Genomic DNA, 18,054 nt, shown 5'->3' with positions numbered 1-18,054 from the left:
CACTCTCCCAGGTTGCTCCAAGCTCCATCCAAGTGGCTGGCCTTGGACACTTCCAGGGATCCAGGGGCAGCCACAGCTTCTCTGGGCAACATGAGCCAGGGCCTCACCACCCTCACAAGTAAGAATTTCTTCTTAACATCTAATGCAAACCTGCCTTTTGTCAGTTTAGAACCATTTTCCCTTGTCTTGTCATGATCTGCCCATATAAAAAGTCCCCCTCCCTCCTTTTCACAATCCCCCTTTAGATACTAAGATGGAATCTAAGGTCTCCCTGGAGCCTTCTCTTTTCCAGGCTGAACACCCCCAGCTCTCTCCAGCTCTTTACAGGAGAGGTGCTCCATCCATGCAGAAGTTGGATGTTGCTTCCCATGGCAGAAGAAGCAGATGTCAACAGCTGGCAGACTGAGAGCAGATGAACAAAAACTGAATGCTCATCTAAGGCATTATGTGGTTTTGGAATGATCAACTGAAGGCCCTGTGGAAGAGAGAAGTATCAAAAAATCTACCAGAGTCCTGGAAAAAAAGCTCAAGCAGGAGCCTTGAGGTCTGAGGGTCTAAAGGCATCCTCTGGCACTGGATTTACCTGCATTTACATGTTTCCTATCAGCTGGAAAGGTGTCCAGGGACATAGCCATGATGTATTCATGTTATTTTGATACATTTTGTTCAGGTCAGGCATCTTCAGTGGCCACTGGCCAAGAAGCCAATGGACATTTGTTTTAGTTCCATATATCCATTCTGTGTTCTTATATTCTGTATTTATGGAACAGAAAATTAACTGATATTGCAGCAAACATGTAGATGCGTTATATTGCAAGGTTTTAAGTTGCTCCTAAGCAGGGACAGTTCAACCTATGTCCCAAGATGTTTGACACATACCATGGTGGGTTAATGTATCTTACACAAACTGGAGTGTCACAAGAGGTATTGCATGAAAAACGTGGGATTTTCCAGGAAAAAAAGCTTAAACAGGCTTGGAGAGAAACCCTGTTTTATCATTGGGAAATGAAAAGCAGCTGGTTTCTGGTTGGATTAGATGCCACCAGGGGAAAAAAAAAAAAAAAAAAAAAAAAAAAAAAAAAAAAAAAAAGAGCAATTTTTGGATTGGTTCTATGAATGGCTGGGAAGAGAAAGGACTTGTCAGTCTCTTTTGGGACTCACCTTATAAAAGAGTATCCCAGTCCCAGAGCCAAAGTCCTCAGGAGGGAAGGGACCACGAGTAAGGCTTGTTTGACTTCTGGGCTCACCTGATACCTGGTAATGTCTTGGCTCTTTTCTTTCAATGTCAGCCTCAAAAATCCAACTCCAAAACCAACCTCCAATCCTCTGCATTTTTAACTTTAATTTGTATGTAACTAAAAAAAGGTAAACCTAAGATTTGGGAAGATTGGACATGTTGAATAAGTAGTTCAAATATATGCTAATATCTAGAATGCTTTAATAAAAGTTCTCTGCATCCTAAGTCCTAGGAAAAGTAAATGTTTGATTGGTTCAGGTTACTTTAGAGAGGTCTGCAGTCCAGAGAAATTGGTGAACTCTCAGTGAAAAACTACATGGCTATATCTATATATTTCTATTAAATAAATAGCCTTTGAATATAAACATATAATAAATAGTTATATGATATTTGCATAATGCACAATAGCTATAAAATTATATTTATGTATTTATATATTTTAACATAGTATATAATCATATTTTATATACTGTATTTTTTTATTTATGTCTCTACATTAAAACCCTTATTTCATTTTCAGAATTTTTCACTTTGTCTCCTTATTTCTCCTGATAATTTCAACTATATAGAAACTCATGGAAACTTCTAATACTAATTTTGAAACAGTTTCAGGTCAGCCTCTATCAATTCTGTTCTCAGCAACAGGACATCTCGGCACAATCTCATTTCCATTCCTTGCTTGAGAGACCATCATTTGTGACAGATCAGAACATTCCTAATGCCAGGATGTGAAACATTAACTGCCACTTCTTTATCCATAAGCATCCTTCTAGGCAATCTTACCCTTTAAAGCTAATCCTAATATTAGACCCTTTAAAGCTAATCCTAATATTAGTTTAAACTCTTCCAATGAAGGTATCATATATTTCCTTTTAAATTCTTTTTTTCAAATGGAAACTGATTTGACTGTACATTTCCATTCTAGAACTGCTGCCTGTAGACCAAGACTGGAGGTGTTGAGCAAATTGACCTCTTGATAAATTTAAACATTACAAAATGAACTTTTTTTCCCTGAAGTTTGTAATTTTTACAGTATTATCACCTAATTTTGCTTTATGTTGTTTATTTAGTAGACAAAATCATTTAGCTAAAATGTTATGGAAGTATTCAAGGCCAGGTTGGATGAGGTTTTGAATAACCTGGTCTAGTGGAAGGTGTCTCAGCCACGGGGGTTGGATCAAGATGAGTTTCAAGGTTCCTTTCAATCCAAACCATTCTGGGATTCTGTGATTCTGTTCTGGCTAAGGACTATTTGCAAAATGGGAAAGAAATCTGAGCAACCAAACTATTAAAGTAACTTAAGGATCACAATGTCCTGAAAACCTTTTACCCCACACAATAGTCAGGATTCCCTATGGCTTTTATTGATTATTTTTGAAAGCTTGAAGATAAAATTAATATAAATGTAATTTTTATTAATACAGAGTTTAAGTAGTTCAGGAGACTACAGATCCCAGGTTCTGTCTGTCTTACATCTTTCTTGGTCCTTTTCCCAACAGTGCCACAGCAAATCCTCAGCCATGAAGATCCTTTATCTGCTCTTTTCTCTTGTCCTCTTGGTGCTCCAGGTCTCTCCAGGTAAGAAGGGAAAGAGATGCTAGAAAGGGATTTTTGTACACCTGGAGAAAAATTCCCAGCACATTTTAACTGCTTCTGCTTCAGATTGCTAGAAACCAGTCAGGAACTAATCAATCAGCCCCAGTGCTTGTGCTAGACATGCTTTGTAACCTCACCTTGCCTTTCAAAAGAGCCAAGGTGGGACCTTGGTAACAAAGACAGCTCAAGGAATGAGAAACACTTCGACTGCAGTTCCCTGCCCTGCAGAGCAAGGGAGAAGGAAATATTTTGTTCTTGTTGCAGGTTTGTCTTCACCCAGGAGGGAAATGTTTTTCTGTAAAGGAGGGACCTGTCACTTTGGAAGATGTCCCTTCCACCTGGTTAAAGTTGGAAGTTGCTTCGGGATCCGCTCCTGCTGCAAAGAGTGAGTTTGGAGTTCACCATAGCTCATCTGCAGGATGAGCAGAGAAATATTAAGTATTTTGCCTGTCTCCTAAAGCTGAAGGTGTTCCTGAATATTTAAATTAGATGTAAGGAAAAAAAAAAAAAGAAAGCTATTATGCCATGAGGACAGTGAAGTGTTCTGTGTTGACTCAAGTGTTACATATTGCCCAAGAAGAATTTGGACAACACTCTCGGACACAGGGTGAGGTTTTTGTTGTAAAATTTGTTGTAAAATTAAATAATCATATAAAAACAGCCTTCTATTTTGGCTCAGGAAGGAATGCACTCACCCCAGAATCTAGGGATATCAATTCAGTTCCCTGCTTTTCCTGAAACAATAGGGATACGTTCTCCTTACTCACAGGTATCATTGCATAGAGCTGTCCCAACATGACTAAAAATGACATGAACTATTTTGGGAAGAATTTTGTGTCCAGGAGGAAAAAAAGCATGGGCTGAGAGTGAATAGGAAGGGTATATAAGTGGAAAGAAAATCTGATTTTTTTTCCTTTGTGCAGGCCATGGAATGTAAGAAATGTTGATGAGCCATACATTGAAGAGCAATGAAAATTTCTTCTAAGCCTACAAATTTGTTTGGAATCTCCTGACTCCTAAACCCACTGGATCCTGCTGCAAAGCCTCACACTCCTCTCACTGCCAATGCAAAAGGCTTTATGATGTAGAGTAAATCCAAATGTGTTCTGCATTGCTTTCCCTCCTTCTAAATAAATTGTTGTTGCTTAGCATTGGTCACTGAAACATGCACTGAAACTTGGGTCATGATCCTGCCTGGAGTTTGACACACAAACCCCAGAGGGCAACAACTTATGGTGCAAACTGATCCTTAATTTGAGTTTTTCTGTGCCATACATCTCTGCAGGTCTACACAGACCTTAACCTACAGTGCCAAGAGAAAGGCTGGCTAAAAGAACTCAGCTTCCCTTTGTGGGAGTGTGTTCAGATGCCAAAATCCCTTAATTCTTACTGTGCAGAGATCATTTCTTGGGAAAACAGGAATGGTTAAAACCCCTCATTCCCCACTGGGCCCACTATGACCCTCCTTGCCAGAGACCCTGCTGGAAGCTGTGCTGCTCCACACCCCATCCCACCACACGGCAGGGAGGGACTTCCTTGCCCTCATGAGCACTTGGGAGGATCCCATGGGGACACCTCAAGGAGACCTTTGTGGAACCTTAGAGGAAAACAGATCTCCCAGGCGAGATGTCCAGGTGCCCCTCAAGGTGACATCACAAAGGGGTCTCATGGATCAGATGGGTAACATGGGTAGCCCTGCAGGGGGAGACCTGGGGGTCTTCTGCTCTCCACCCACCTGGACACAATGTGAGGTTAGAATGGCTTTCCTCTGCTAAGGCTGACCTCACCCTCACTGGAAAATGCCTCCATGATCATGATCCATGAACGTGTGTGCTCATAACAAGTGGCTCTGGTTCTACTGATTAAGATATCTCTATCCAAGGATGCCACCCTGGCCAATTCCAGATTTCCCGCCGGGTATGAAGCACTTGGCAGAGATGCCAGGCTGTTGTTTATTGGCATTTGTTTCCATCCTGTTTCACTGGGTAACTTCATCCAGCTCTCACTTCCTATGAAGATGCCTCTATCCTGCAACTGTCTTTCTCCAAAACACATGACATCATTAACAAAACATTTCAGATTTGCCTCAGGGCGATGGCTTGGCAGCAAAACTCTGCCCAGTGATGGAGTTACAGAGCAGAAGGCTCAAAAGAGTTTTTCATTTTCTGCCTTACTCAAAAAGCATACTCATACATATCAAAGCATCAACCACAGAGATAGAGGTATCTGGGGGTGTCCAACCTGGAGAAGAGAAAGGGTTGGAGAGACCTTGGAGCCTCATCGAGTGCCTCAAGGAGATCCAAAAGAGCTGGAGAAGGACTTTGGGCCAGGGCCTGGTGTGACAGGATAATGGAGAATGGCTCCAAACTGAAAAAGGACAGGGTTACACTAGATATTAAGAAGAAAATCTTTGCTCTGAGGGTGGTAAAGCCCTGGCACAGGGGCTGTGGCTACTCCATCACTGGAAGTGAGGAAGGCTAGTTTAGTCAGGGCTTGGAGCAATTTGGGATAGTGGAAGATGTCCCAGACCATGGCAGGGGGTGGAATGAGATGAATTTTGAAGTCCTTTCAAACGTAAACCAGTCAAGGATGAATCTCTGAAAGAAGGAGACTCAGTTCCCCCAGGACTGGCCTCGTGCCTATGCCTGCACCCACCAGTTCCTGTGCCCATTCCAAAGGTTTCCCAGTTGGCCTCACAGCCCGTTGTGCAGCGAGTGTCACAAGAGGTGTTGCATGGGCACAACAGTGACATTGATTGCAACAGCCCCACGAGGCCCCTCAGCCTCTTCCCCTGCAGCAGGGAGGGACCAGGGCCACCCCAGCACCCCCACACACATGGGGCACTCTGGGGTTGGCCCAGGGCACTTGTGCCAGCAGCAATGGGGGCCTGTCCCACCCCCTGGAAACAGGACAAAACCAGCAAGTTTGGGGCACAGGGATACACCCCAATCTAGGCTCTTCACACAAGTGCTTCCAGGTTAATTTGTTACCGAGCGTTTCTGCCTTGCTGTGCTCTCAACCAACACCTTCAGCAGGTAGGTCACTGGGGAGTCACTTCCAGCCCACCAAGACACTTCCCTGCCCCATTGTTTCTTCCTGGGTCAGCGCTGCACAGGGCTGGGGAGTGGGCTTGCTGGGAATCCTGCAAGTAATCTGGAATTTAGAATAGACAATCCCAAGTGAGCTGGGAAGATTTTACTGACTTCAGGAAAGCAGAGGGGACTGTGCAGGCTGTTTGGGCAGCAAGCTTTGGGCTGGCTGGGGGGATGGACAGCATTGGGTAAGAGTTCATGTAGCTTGGCATCTCCATGCTCCAGGATTATTCTGAATTCTTGACCCTGCTTTGGTTCTTGGTGTGTCCCCTCTGCAGCCCTGTGAAGACCCAGGACAGGCATCAGCCATGAAGATTCTCTACCTGCTCTTCCCCTTGTTCCTCCTCTTGGCCCACAGTGCTGCAGGTGAGAGGGACAGAGGGCAGAATGCTGACGTGTGAGCCCCCAGCCACTGGGGTTTTCCAGGTCCTGCTAAGCGACCACAATTCTCAGGTATTTACAGCATTTGGGAGGGACTTGTTCTGAGGAAGGTCAGGGCAGCTGAGGAACCAGGACAGCAGCTCCTGGAGCTCATGCTGGTCTTTCCCTCTGTCTTTCCCCACATGCACACATTGCTGGAGAAAAACTGAACTTGACAGGGGAGCTTAATATATTCGGTTTAGTGCTCATTTCCCATACAAGAATGGGACTCAGAGCCACCACTGCTTCCTCTGGAACCAAATCCATTTCTGACAGTTATGCCACACTCACTTTGACCTCTTTCCTTTCTGTGCAGGATCCTCCTTGGGTCCATCAAATAAGAAACAATGTGAGAAAGAAAAGGGGTTCTGTGGATTTCTGAATTGCTCCTTCCCCTATGTCATCAGTGGAAAATGTTCCAGGTTTTTCTTTTGCTGCAAAAAGTAAGTTTTGGAATTACAAAAGCTGCTGTCATGCCAGAAGGCTTTAAAGGCCCCCTGAGGTAAAGGCTCAGTGGCCTTCAGGCTCCAAGGCAGAGCTGAGGGGAGGGAAGGAGCTTGGAGCCTCCCTGAGCAGCAGCTCCAGGTCAGCCAGGGCATCCCCACTCTCCTCCAGTCCCCAGGGCCACACTCAGGCTCTGTAGACGAGTCTCCCAAGCCACCAAAGATGGAAAAATTCTCTGGCCTCGGGCAGCACCCAGGACATTATCCATGTCTTGCTGCACCTGCATGCACCTGGAGCCAGGGCTGCCAGCATTGAGATAGCCCAGGTCCAACCTGTCTGCACTAAGGACTGCACCTCACCTTCCCTGAGCCTGACTCTGCTGCACCACAGCCTGGGCATGGCAGGCAGGGGGACAGAGTGGCAGGGAAAGTCACACCACCTGATGTGATTGTTTCCTTTTTTTCTGCAGAATCTGGGCTTGAGAATCTGAAATCAGCAACCAGCGCATGCCCGTCGCTTCTGTCTCCTGGCCCCATGTCCTGATGTCCCCTCCCCTGGCTGCCTGTGCCCTGCCCAGCTGGGGTGACAGCAGCAGTGGCAGCTGCTCCTGCTGGGTGCTGCTGGGCTGGAGCCCTGTGGTGCCAGCCCTGGTGTCTTTGGGGCAGGGGCTGCTTTTTCCGCCTTGAATAAAGACCAAGAGCTCTTTGGCATTGCAGGGCTGGGCCGTGTGTGCGTGTCCTGCTGCTGGAGGGGTGCTGTGCCTGCTGCCTCTGGGGCTGGCACTGCCTTGGTGGCAGCAGAAGGGCCTGGGGATGGTGCTGGGGCTGAGCAGGGGCTGTGTCCCTGGGGATGCTCCTGCCTGGCTCTGCTTTGGGGACATTGAACCTGGCAGTGCCGGCTGGGGCAGGCTGTGTGGGGTGTCTGTGCTGGAGCTGCCCTGCACATGCTCCATCTGGGGGAGGTTGGGTCCTTGCGCTCATCCTGCCAGTCCCAGATGCCCCTTGTCCCCGACAGCCATGGCATCATGTGCAGAGCTGTGCTCTGGGCAGTGTGTCCCTTGAGTGGGCATGGCCATGGTGACCCAGAGGAGCTGTCCGTGCTGCTACACCTTGTCCTTTTCTAGCCCTCCCTGCTGTGGCTGTGCTGCTCCACTCACAGCAGACAGGAGGAGGAGGAGGAGGAGGAAACCATGCAACTCCTGATCTGGGTGACATGAAAAAGGTCCCATTTTGGTGTGCAACTATCCAATTTTGTCTATTCACATGAAATAAGCAGAACGTCCTGGCCTCACTGCCCATCTCAGGTGCTCTGCAGTGACAATGCCCTGCTCCATCAAAGGTAGGGCCCTCTCCCTGTCTGCAAAGCACACCTCGGATATTTCAATACCTGGAGTGGTTTAATACCTGTGTGTTTCCATGGATACAGTTTTATGGGAGCAAATGGGGACCCTGCCTGGTTCACTGAAGTGTTTCCCTCTCAAGAATCACATCCATAAAATTATTGATGCTGGAAAAGACCTCTAAGAATATCGAGTCCAACCATCATCCCAGGACTGTAAACTCCAACACTAAACCATGTGTACAAGTGCCACATCCACACAGCTTTTCAATTTCATCCAGAAATGGTGGCTCCACCACTGCCATGGGCAGCATGTCCCAAACCATCACTACCATTTCTGCAAAGAAATTATTCCTGGTCCCCTGTCAATTGTTACCAGCGAGAAGAGACTGACCCCAAAAATGTTCGCACAGCAATTGCTTTCCAGAACTGGCGGATTTGTTGAGGAATGTTCATATCATCCCTTCCTGCCATGGCTTTTCCTTCATCTGTGTTCACTTGTCCTGGTCCTGACTCTGGGGCTGTTACCTCAAGCTGCCTTTACCGCTGCAGTGAAGTGCTGTTCCTCCAGCCCAGGGGCTCCTTGGCCCAGAACATCTGAAGCCAAACTGATGAAGGTGTGGAAAATAAGCTCAGGGGTTACAAATGGCACACAGTGGGAAGGTAAAGAGGAAGAGGAGGAAAAGAAGCACTTTTTCTCAAGAGTGCAGGAAATTTTATTTTCCCTGTCTTATTTCCAAACTCACCAAAAGAGACATTGAAGCTAAATGAGTGGCAAACCTTTCTCTCACTGTACAAAGCTGAGCACGTTTTCAATATTCAGTCTCATTTTCCACATCCCAGTCTGAATATAGAACAGATAAAGGGAGAGATCAGAAGGACGGAAACCGTTTCCTCATTTCCACTCTTCCCAATATCAACCCACCTCCCCTGTCCATCCCATCCCTCTCTTGCCCAGCCTGTCGTGCCACGGGTGACACAAGAGGCGTTGCATGGGCACAACGGTGTCATTGATTGCAACAGCCCCATGAGGCCCCTCAGCCTCTGCCCCTGCAGCAGGGAGGGACCAGGGCCACCCCAGCACCCCCACACACATGGGGCACTCTGGGGTTGGCCCAGGGCACTTGTGCCAGCAGCAAATGGGGCCTGTCCCACCCCCCAGCACTGCTATAAATCCAGCCTGTTTGGGGCGAGGCAGCATTCCCTGGCCCCAAGGGCATCTGGACACAGCCATTCCTGCTGGGTTTCCTCCTGCCTGAACACCCAGACCTTCTGCAGGCAGGTGAGTGTGGGATCTCTCTCTGGAATCCTGCCTACTCTGGGCTCCTGCATGTCCCCATTGCCTTGTTGTCCCCTCTGCAGCCCTGTGAAGACCCAGGAGAGGCACCAGCCATGAAGATCCTGTTGCTGCTCTTCCCCCTGCTCCTGCTGTTGGTCCACGGTGCTGCAGGTGAGAGGGGAACTGGGGAAATGGGGGAAAGTGTGAACCTTCACCAGGGGGAATTCAGTATCCCTGGAAATGACCATGTTTGGGGGAGTGATGAGAAGGTAAGAGAGGCCTGAGGTCAAAGGGGTTTTGTGAGTGAGTTTCCATCTTGACAATGATTTGGGGTGGAGAAATCCCATGGAAACAGAATCCTGGCTTGTTCTGTAGGTCTAGGATGGGGTTTGGTTTCAGGCTCCAAGCCTGCAGACAGCTCTTCCTGTTTGGGAGTCTCCTGCCCTGCACTGGGATGGCAGAGAGACTCACAGGGTGTATGGATGGTGGTGTTTCCTGGGGCATAAATGTGTCCCTTTGTTATCTATCAGCTGAATTGTTTTGTGTGTGCTTTTGTCCACAGAAACAGGAAATGATTTTACATGCAAGCGCCAAGGGGGATTCTGCAAATTTGGGCCCTGCAAATACCCGACAAGAGAAATTGGAAGATGTGCAACAATCAGATGGTGCTGCAGACGGTAAGGATCAGATCCCGGCCTGAAGAAAGAGTTTTCTCCTTTTTCCCCAGAGGGATCAGTTAAAAATTTCCTTCTAGCCAACACCTGACAAAAATCTCTCCTGCTTTTATAATTATTATAAGTGGCCTAGAAGAGAAAGGAAAAGTCCATGTGTGTTTTGGAGCCAGGGCTGCCAGCACTGAGATAGCCCAGGTCCAGCCTGTCTGCACTAAGGACTGCACCTCACCTCCCCTGAGCCTGACTCTGCTGCACCACAGCCTGGGCATGGCAGGGCAGGGAGACAGAGTGGCAGGGAAAGTTACACCAGCTGATGTGCTCGTTTGATTTCTTCCTACAGTCGCTAGGGTTGAGACCCTGAAGTTGCCAAGCAGCGCATGCCTCTCGCTTCTGGCTCCTGGATCCATGTCCTGATGTCCCCTCCCCTGACTGCCTGTGTCGTGCCCAGCTGGGGTGACAGCAGCAGTGGCAGCTGCTCCTGCTGGGTGCTGCTGGGCTGGAGCCCTGTGGTGCCAGCCCCGGTGTCTTTGGGGCAGGGGCTGCTTTTCCCACCTTGAATAAAGACCAAGAGCACTTTGGCATTGCAGGGCTGGGCCGTGTGTGCGTGTCCTGCTGCTGGAGGGGTGCTGTGCCTGCTGCCTCTGGGGCTGGCACGGCCTTGGTGGCAGCAGAAGGGCCTGGGGATGGTGCTGGGGTTGAGCAGGGGCTGTGTCTCTGGGGATGCTCCTACCTGGCTCTGCGTTGGGGACACTGAGCCTGGCAGTGCCTGCTGGGCCAGGCTGTGTGGGGTGTCTGTGCTGGAGCTGCCCTGCACATGCTCCCTCTGGGGAATTGGGATCCCTGTGCTCATCCTGCCAGTCCTAGATGTCCCTGGTGTCCCCAACGGCCATGGCATCATGTGCAGGGATGTGCTGGGGGCAGTGTCCCTTGAGTGGGCATGTCCTTGAAGACCCACAGGAGCTGTCCCTCCCTGCTGCTCCTCCTTGTCCTGCTCCAGCACCACAGACCTCCCTGCTGTGCCTGCGCTGCTCCACACCCTGACCCAGCAGACACGAGCAGTTGGAGACTGTGCAGCTCCTTGGTTGGGTGACCTCTGAAAAAGTTTTTCTTCTGGCATGGAGATGTCTGAACTTGTTTATCCACATGAAATAAGCAAAATGCCCTGGCCTCCCTGCCCATCTCAGGTGATCTGTAGTGACAATCCTCTGCTCCGTCAGAGGCAGGGGCCTCTCCTGTCTGCAAAGCAAATCTCAGACATTGAGGTTTGAATGGTTCAACACCTGTGTGTATCCATGTACATGGATGTATGGGAGCCACTGCGGACTCTGCCTGGTTCACTGAAGACTTTTCTTCTCAAGAATCACACCCATAAAATTATTGGTGTTGGGAAAGATCTCTAAGAATATCGAGTCCAACCATCATCCCAGGACTGTAAACCCCAACACTAAACCATGTGCACAAGTGCCACATCCACACAGCTTTTCAATTCCATCCAGAAATGGTGGCTCCACCACTGCCCTGGGCAGCATGTCCCAAACCATCACTACCATTTCTGCAAAGAAATTATTCCTGGTCCCCAGTCTAATCCTTTCCTGGTGCTATTTGACACCGTTTCATATAGTCCTGTCAATTGTTACCAGCAACAAGAGACAGACCCCAAAAATGTTCGCACAGCAATTGCTTTCCAGAACTGGAGGATTTGGTGAGGGATGTTCAGATCATCCCTTCCTGCCATGGCTTTTCCTTCATCTGTGTTCACTTGTCCTGGTCCTGACTCTGGGGCTGTTACCTCAAGCTGCCTTTACCGCTGCAGTGAAGTGCTGTTCCTCCAGCCCAGGGGCTCCTTGGCCCAGAACATCTGGAGCCAAACTGATGGAGGTGTGGAGAATGATCTCAGGTGTGTGTGTGCCCCACACTCTGAGGGTCCAGCCTTGCAAAAAAATGGATATTATAATTAGTGAGACCACTCCTCGAGGATATTTTATAAATCAAAAGGATTAATAATGAAAAATAACAAAGTAACAGAATGTTGCAGAAAGCAAATAATAAAGCCGTGCACAGGTGCCTGAGAACACCTCAGACACTTTTCTATCACAACTCAAAAAGCCTGAAGGGTGGACTTCCCTTGTTTTCTTTCTTGAGTACTTAATTGCTAAGTTGGGTTTTTTGGCCCTTGGCCAAATGAGTGTACCAAGAGTCTTTGAGTAACATTTCCAGGGTCCAATCCATGCCCCTGTGTTGGCACTGAGCCAATCCTTGTCAGGAGGCTATGGAAGAATCTAGGTTCTTTACCTTAAGGGAGGAGGCTTAAACTTCCCCTATATGGAAAACATTTCCTGGGTGTATGGAGGGCATTACTACACTCAGTGATTGCAAAGGGCACACAGTGGGGAGGTAAAGGGCAAGAGGGAGAAAAAAAGCACTATTCTCAAGAGTGCAGGAAATTTTCTTTTCCCTGTCTTATTTCCAAACTCACCAAAAGAGAGGTTCAAGGGAAATGAATGGCAAATCTTTCCTCTCACCATACAAAGCTGAGCACATTTGCAATATTCAGTCTCATCTTCCACATCCCACTCTGAATATAGAACTGATGAAATGAGAGACCATAAGGACGGAAACAATTTCCTCATTTCCACTCTTCCCAACATCAACCCACCTCTCTTTTCCATCCCATCCCTCTCCAACCCAGCCCGTTACCCCAGTGCCACGGGTGTCACAAGAGATGTTGCATGGGGACAACGGTGACATTGATTGAAACAGCCCCATGAAGCCCCTCAGCCTCGGCGGCTGCAGCAGAGAGGGACCCCCACACATGGGGCACTCTGGGGTTGGCCCAGGGCACTTGTGCCAGCAGCAGTTGGGGCCTGTCCCACCTCCCAGCACTGCTATAAATCCAGCCTGTTTAGGGCAAGGCAGCATTCCCTGGCCCCAAGGGCATCTGCGATTCCTGCTGGGTTTGCTGCTGCCTGAACACCCAGACCTCCTCCAAGGAGGTGAGTGTGGGATCTCTCTCTGGAATCCTGCCCACTCTGGGCTCCTGCATGTCCCTGTTGCCTTGGTGTCCCCTCTGCAGCCCTGTGAAGACCCAGGAGAGGCACCAGCCATGAAGATCCTGTTGCTGCTCTTCCCCCTGCTCCTCCTGTTGGTCCAGGGTGCTGCAGGTGAGAAGGGAACTGGGGAAATGGGGGAAAGTGTGAACCTTCACCAGGGGGAATTCAGTATCCCTGGAAATGACCATGTTTGTGGGAGTGATGACAAGGTCTCCCTTTGTTTTCCGGCAGCTGAATGTGTTATGATGATTGCAGTAATTTTTTTGTGTGCGCTTTTGTCCATGGAAAAAGGAGGTATAGCTCCATGCAGGTGCAAGGGGGGGATTCTGCACCAGAGGGTACTGTGGATACCCCACTAGACCTGCTGGAAGATGTTCAGGATCCCAACGGTACTGCAGAAAGTAAGGCCCACATCCCTGCTTGAAGTAAGACATTTGTCTTTTTTCCTCAGAGAGATCAGTTAAAAATTTATTTCTTGCCAACACCTGGCAAAATCTCTCCTGCATTTTTATTAAGAGGCTCAAAACAGAAGGGAAAAGTCCTGGTGGGTTTTGGAGCTTCGCTTGATGGGGCTGTAGCAGTCCCAGGACAGCCAGGGCCTCCCCACTCATCAAAGCCAACAAAGAGGGAAACATTCCCTCTCCTTGGGCAGCACCCAGGACATGATCCACATCTTGCTGCACCTGCACACACCTGGAGCCAGGGCTGCCAACACTGAGATAGCCCAGGTCCAGCCTGTCTGCACTAAGGACTGCACCTCACCTCCCCTGAGCCTGACTCTGCCACACCACAGCCTGGGCATGGCAGGCAGGGGGACAGAGTGGCAGGGAAAGTTACACCACCTGATGTGATTGTTTCCTTTCTTCCTACAGTTGCTGGGGTTGAGACCTTGAAGTTGCCAAGCAGCACATGGCCCTCGCTTCTGTCTCCTGGCCCCATGTCCTGATGTCCCCTCCCCTGGCTGCCTGTGCCCTGCCCAGCTGGGGTGACAGCAGCAGTGGCAGCTGCTCCTGCTGGGTGCTGCTGGGCTGGAGCCCTGTGGTGCCAGCCCCGGTGTCTTTGGGGCAGGGGCTGCTTTTCCCGCCTTGAATAAAGACCAAGAGCACTTTGGCATTGCAGGGCTGGGCTGTGTGTGCGTGTCCTGCTGCTGGAGAGGTGCTGTGCCTGCTGCCTCTGGGGCTGGCACTGCCTTGGTGGCAGCAGAAGGGCCTGGGGATGGTGCTGGGGCTGAGCAGGGGCTGTGTCCCTGGGGATGTTCCTGCCTGGCCCTGCTTTGGGGACACTGAGCCTGGCAGTGCCTGCTGGGCCAGGCTGTGTGGGGTGCCTGGGGTGCTGGAGCTTCCCTGCACATGCTCCATCTGGGGAATTGGGATCCCTGTGTTCATCCTGCCAGTCCCAGATGTCCCTTGTCCCTTGAGCAGCCACAGCCTCATGTGCAGAGCTGTGCTGGGGGCAGTGTCCCTTGAGTGGGCATGGCCATGGTGAGCCACAGGTGCTGTCCCTGCTGCTCCTCCTTGTCCAGCTCCAGCATCACAGACCTCCCTGCTGTGCCTGCACCGCTCCAAACCCCATCCCATGAGCCAAGAGCAGGAGGAGGAGACTGTGCAGCTCCTGGTCTGGGTGACCTAGGAAATTACTTCAATTGGCCATGGCCTGCACATGTCTGAATTTGTTTCTCCACAGGTTATAAAAACGTTGGCTTCTCCTCTCTGCCCATATCAGGCAGTCTGGGGTGACAATGCTCTGCTCCATCAAAGGCAGGGGCCTCTCCCTGTCTGCAAAGCAAATATCAGGGATTTGATTCCCTGGGTGGTTCAGTACCTGTGTGTGTCCATGTACTCGTGTCTATGGGGCCAACGGGGGCCCCTGCCTGTTTCACTGAAGGTTTTCTCTTCAGAACCAGAGAATCACAGAATCATTAATGCTGACAAAGCCCTCTAAGACCATCAAGTCCAACCATTCCCCCAGCACTGCCAAGTCTAAAACTAATCCATGTACCCAAGTGCCACATCTACATGGATTTTAAATCCCTCCAGAGACAGTGAAGCCATCAGTGTCCTGGGCAGCCTGTGCCAGTGGTGGTGTGCCTTTTCAGTGATGAAGTTCATTCCAATTTCCAGACTAACCCTTCCTTGTTACAATAAAGACCATTTCCTCAGGTCTTGTCAATTCCTACCAGGGAGAAGAGACAATCCCCCAAAACAACTTCCCTTGCCATGGCTTTCCAGATCTGGACAGTATGGAGGGCAGTGTGGCCTTCTGTGTCCTCTCCATCCCCTCTGCTAACCCTGAAATTTGATTTAATCAAGTTTCTGAGAAATTCCCCAGAGAAGGCTAATTAGGTGAAATGAGAGGTAAATCTTTCCTCTCATCCTACAAAGCTGAGCATGTTTGCAATACTCAGTCTCATCTTCCATATCCCATCCTGGGCATTCATAACACCAATAAAGTGAAAGGACACAAAGAAGGAAATGTTGTCCTCATTCCCACTCTTGCCAGCATGACGCATCCTCCCTTATCCATCCCATCCCTCTCCTGTTCAGCCTGTTGTGCCATGACTGTCACAAGGGGTGTTGCATGGGCACAACGGTGGCATTGATTGCAACAGCCCCACGAGGCCCCTCAGCCTCTGCCCCTGCAGCAGGGAGGGACCAGGGCCACCCCAGCACCCCCACACACATGGGGCACTCTGGGGTTGGCCCAGGGCACTTGTGCCAGCAGCAACGGGGGCCTGTCCCACCCCCCAGCACTGCTATAAATCCAGCCTGTTTGGAGCAAGGTGGCATTCCCTGGCCCCAAGGGCATCTGGACACAGCCATTCCTGCTGGGTTTCCTCCTGCCTGAACACCCAGACCTTCTCCAGGGAGGTGAGTGTGCGGTCTCTTTCCGGAATCCTGCCCACTCTGGGTTCTGCATGTTCCCATTGCCTTGGTGTCCCCTCTGCAGCCCTGTGAAGACCCAGGAGAGGCACCAGCCATGAAGATCCTGTTGCTGCTCTTCCCCCTGATCCTGCTGTTGGTCCAGGGTGCTGCAGGTGAGAGGGGAACTGGGGAAATGGGGGAAAGTGTGAACCTACACCAGGGGGAATTCAATGTCCCTGGAAATTACAGTGCTTGTGTGGGTGATGAGAAGGTAAGAGGGGATTGAGGTCAAAGGGGTTTTGTGAGTGAGTTTCCTGACTGACACTCATTTGGGGTGGAGACAGCCCATGGAATGAGAATCCTGGCTTGTTCTGTGGGTCAGGGATGTGGATTTTCAGGAGTCCCTGTGTGCCAGCTGTGCTGGTCCAGGCAGAGGTGGGAATGCAGTTGGGAGCCCACACAGCTCCTCCTCAACCTCACGCTGCTCCTTTCCACTCTCTGCTCTGGTGTGTCCCCAACTTATGGGCACAGGGAGCTTCCAGGGGAGACAGCTTGCAATTGGGATGTGGCTGTGGGGGGCTTGGAGCTGAGCCCTTCTCTTGGCCTGAAATGCTCAGGGGGCATCAGCCTGTCTATAACCACACTATGCCCTCTCAGACTATTGCTTTAACTGTTCCGTGTGTGTCTTTCCCCATGGAAACAGGAAGTTCAGATTCATGCTGGATACAAAACGGGTTCTGCTCTAGCCTTGTTTGCCCCAGCGGTAGCAAAGTTGTGGGAAGATGTTCACCAAACCTTGTGTGCTGCAAAAAGTAAGGACAAGATCCTTGGCTGAAGATTTTCCTCCTTGTTCCTCAGAAGGCCTCTTACAAGTTTCTTCCTTGCCAACACCTGCTAAATACTCTTCTGTATTTTTGATGGGTGGCAGAGATCTTGGATGGGAGGGAATAGTCCTTGTGGGTTTGATCTCCCCTCAGTGGGGCTGCAGCCGCTCCAGGTCAGCCAGGGTCTCCCCACTCCCCTCCAGTCCCCAGGGCCTCATTCAGGCTCTGCAGAGGACTCGCCAAAGCCACCAAAGACGGAAACGTTCCTTGGCCTTGGGCAGCACCCAGGACATGATCCACGTCTTGCTGCATCTGCACACACCTGGAGCCAGGGCTGCCAACACTGAGATAGCCCAGGTCCAGCCTGTCTGCACTAAGGACTGCACCTCACCTCCCCTGAGCCTGACTCTGCTGCACCACAGCCTGGGCATGGCAGGGCAGGGGGACAGAGTGACAGGAAAATTTGCACCACCTGATGTGATTGTTTCCTTTTTTCCTGCAGAATCAGAGGTTGAGATCTGAAATTTTCAAGCAGCGCATGCCCCTTGCTTCTGTCTCCTGGCCCCATGTCCTGATGTCCCCTCCCCTGGCTGCCTGTGCCCTGCCCAGCTGGGGTGACAGCAGCAGTGGCAGCTGCTCCTGCTGGGTGCTGCTGGGCTGGAGCCCTGTGGTGCCAGCCCCGGTGTCTTTGGGGCAGGGGCTGCTTTTCCCGCCTTGAATAAAGACCAAGAGCACTTTGGCATTGCAGGGCTGGGCTGTGTGTGCGTGTCCTGCTGCTGGAGAGGTGCTGTGCCTGCTGCCTCTGGGGCTGGCACTGCCTTGGTGGCAGCAGAAGGGCCTGGGGATGGTGCTGGGGCTGAGCAGGGGCTGTGTCCCTGGGGATGCTCCTGCCTGGCTCTGCTTTGGGGACACTGAGCCTGGCAGTGCCTGCTGGGCCAGGCTCTGTGGGGAGCCTTGGGTTGAGCTGCCTTGCAGATGATCCATGTGGGATTCGGCTCCCTGTGCTGCTTCTGCTGGTTATGGGTGTCCTTTGGCCCCAATAGCCACGGTTTCGTGCGCAGAGCTGTGCTCGGGGTTGTCTCTGCTGGGCATAACCATGCTGCCCACCTAAACCATCCCAGATATTCTGGAGTCCTGACCACACTGTGGACTGGGATCTCCATCTCCCTCATCTTCCCTGGGGCTGAGGCTTGCAGTGCAAACCCTACTCAATTCCCTCCCTTCTTCCAGGCCTACACT

The 18,054-nt window shown here is 50.4% G+C and overlaps 1 protein-coding gene and 1 long non-coding RNA gene across 2 annotated transcripts; both read left to right on the top strand.

Annotated features, from left to right (window-relative positions):
- The first annotated feature begins 1,146 nt into the window (after positions 1–1,146).
- Positions 1,147–3,991, top strand: LOC136287902 (gallinacin-2-like). The gene is made up of 4 exons (XM_066180593.1): positions 1,147–1,257; positions 2,737–2,815; positions 3,098–3,218; positions 3,757–3,991. The coding sequence occupies exons 2-4, from the start codon at positions 2,758–2,760 to the stop codon at positions 3,803–3,805; spliced, it is 228 nt and encodes a 75-aa protein (XP_066036690.1). The 5' UTR covers positions 1,147–1,257; positions 2,737–2,757; the 3' UTR covers positions 3,806–3,991.
- Positions 3,992–9,334: 5,343 nt separating this feature from the next.
- Positions 9,335–10,645, top strand: LOC136287901 (uncharacterized). The gene is made up of 4 exons (XR_010720413.1): positions 9,335–9,409; positions 9,490–9,577; positions 9,969–10,083; positions 10,421–10,645. It is a non-coding gene; the product is annotated as an uncharacterized lncRNA (long non-coding RNA).
- The last annotated feature ends 7,409 nt before the right edge of the window (positions 10,646–18,054 follow it).

Source organism: Chamaea fasciata, unplaced genomic scaffold, assembly GCF_029207755.1.
Source record: "Chamaea fasciata isolate MVZ Bird 193981 ecotype frontalis unplaced genomic scaffold, bChaFas1.0.hap1 SCAF_3, whole genome shotgun sequence".
In the NCBI taxonomy this organism is placed as follows: domain Eukaryota; kingdom Metazoa; phylum Chordata; class Aves; order Passeriformes; family Sylviidae; genus Chamaea; species Chamaea fasciata.
The sequence above is the reverse complement of the archived record's forward strand: the minus strand, read 5'-3'. Positions and strand labels throughout refer to the sequence as shown.

What these genes read in the sequence shown, in the direction of transcription:
- LOC136287902 (XM_066180593.1), top strand. Translation starts at nt 2,758, where the DNA reads ATGAAGATCCTTTATCTGCTCTTTTCTCTTGTCCTCTTGGTGCTCCAG. An exon ending in GGTGCTCCAGGTCTCTCCAG is followed by an intron (nt 2,816 to 3,097) that starts GTAAGAAGGGAA and finishes TTCTTGTTGCAG; the next exon opens with GTTTGTCTTCACCCAGGAGG. An exon ending in ATCCGCTCCTGCTGCAAAGA is followed by an intron (nt 3,219 to 3,756) that starts GTGAGTTTGGAG and finishes TCCTTTGTGCAG; the next exon opens with GCCATGGAATGTAAGAAATG.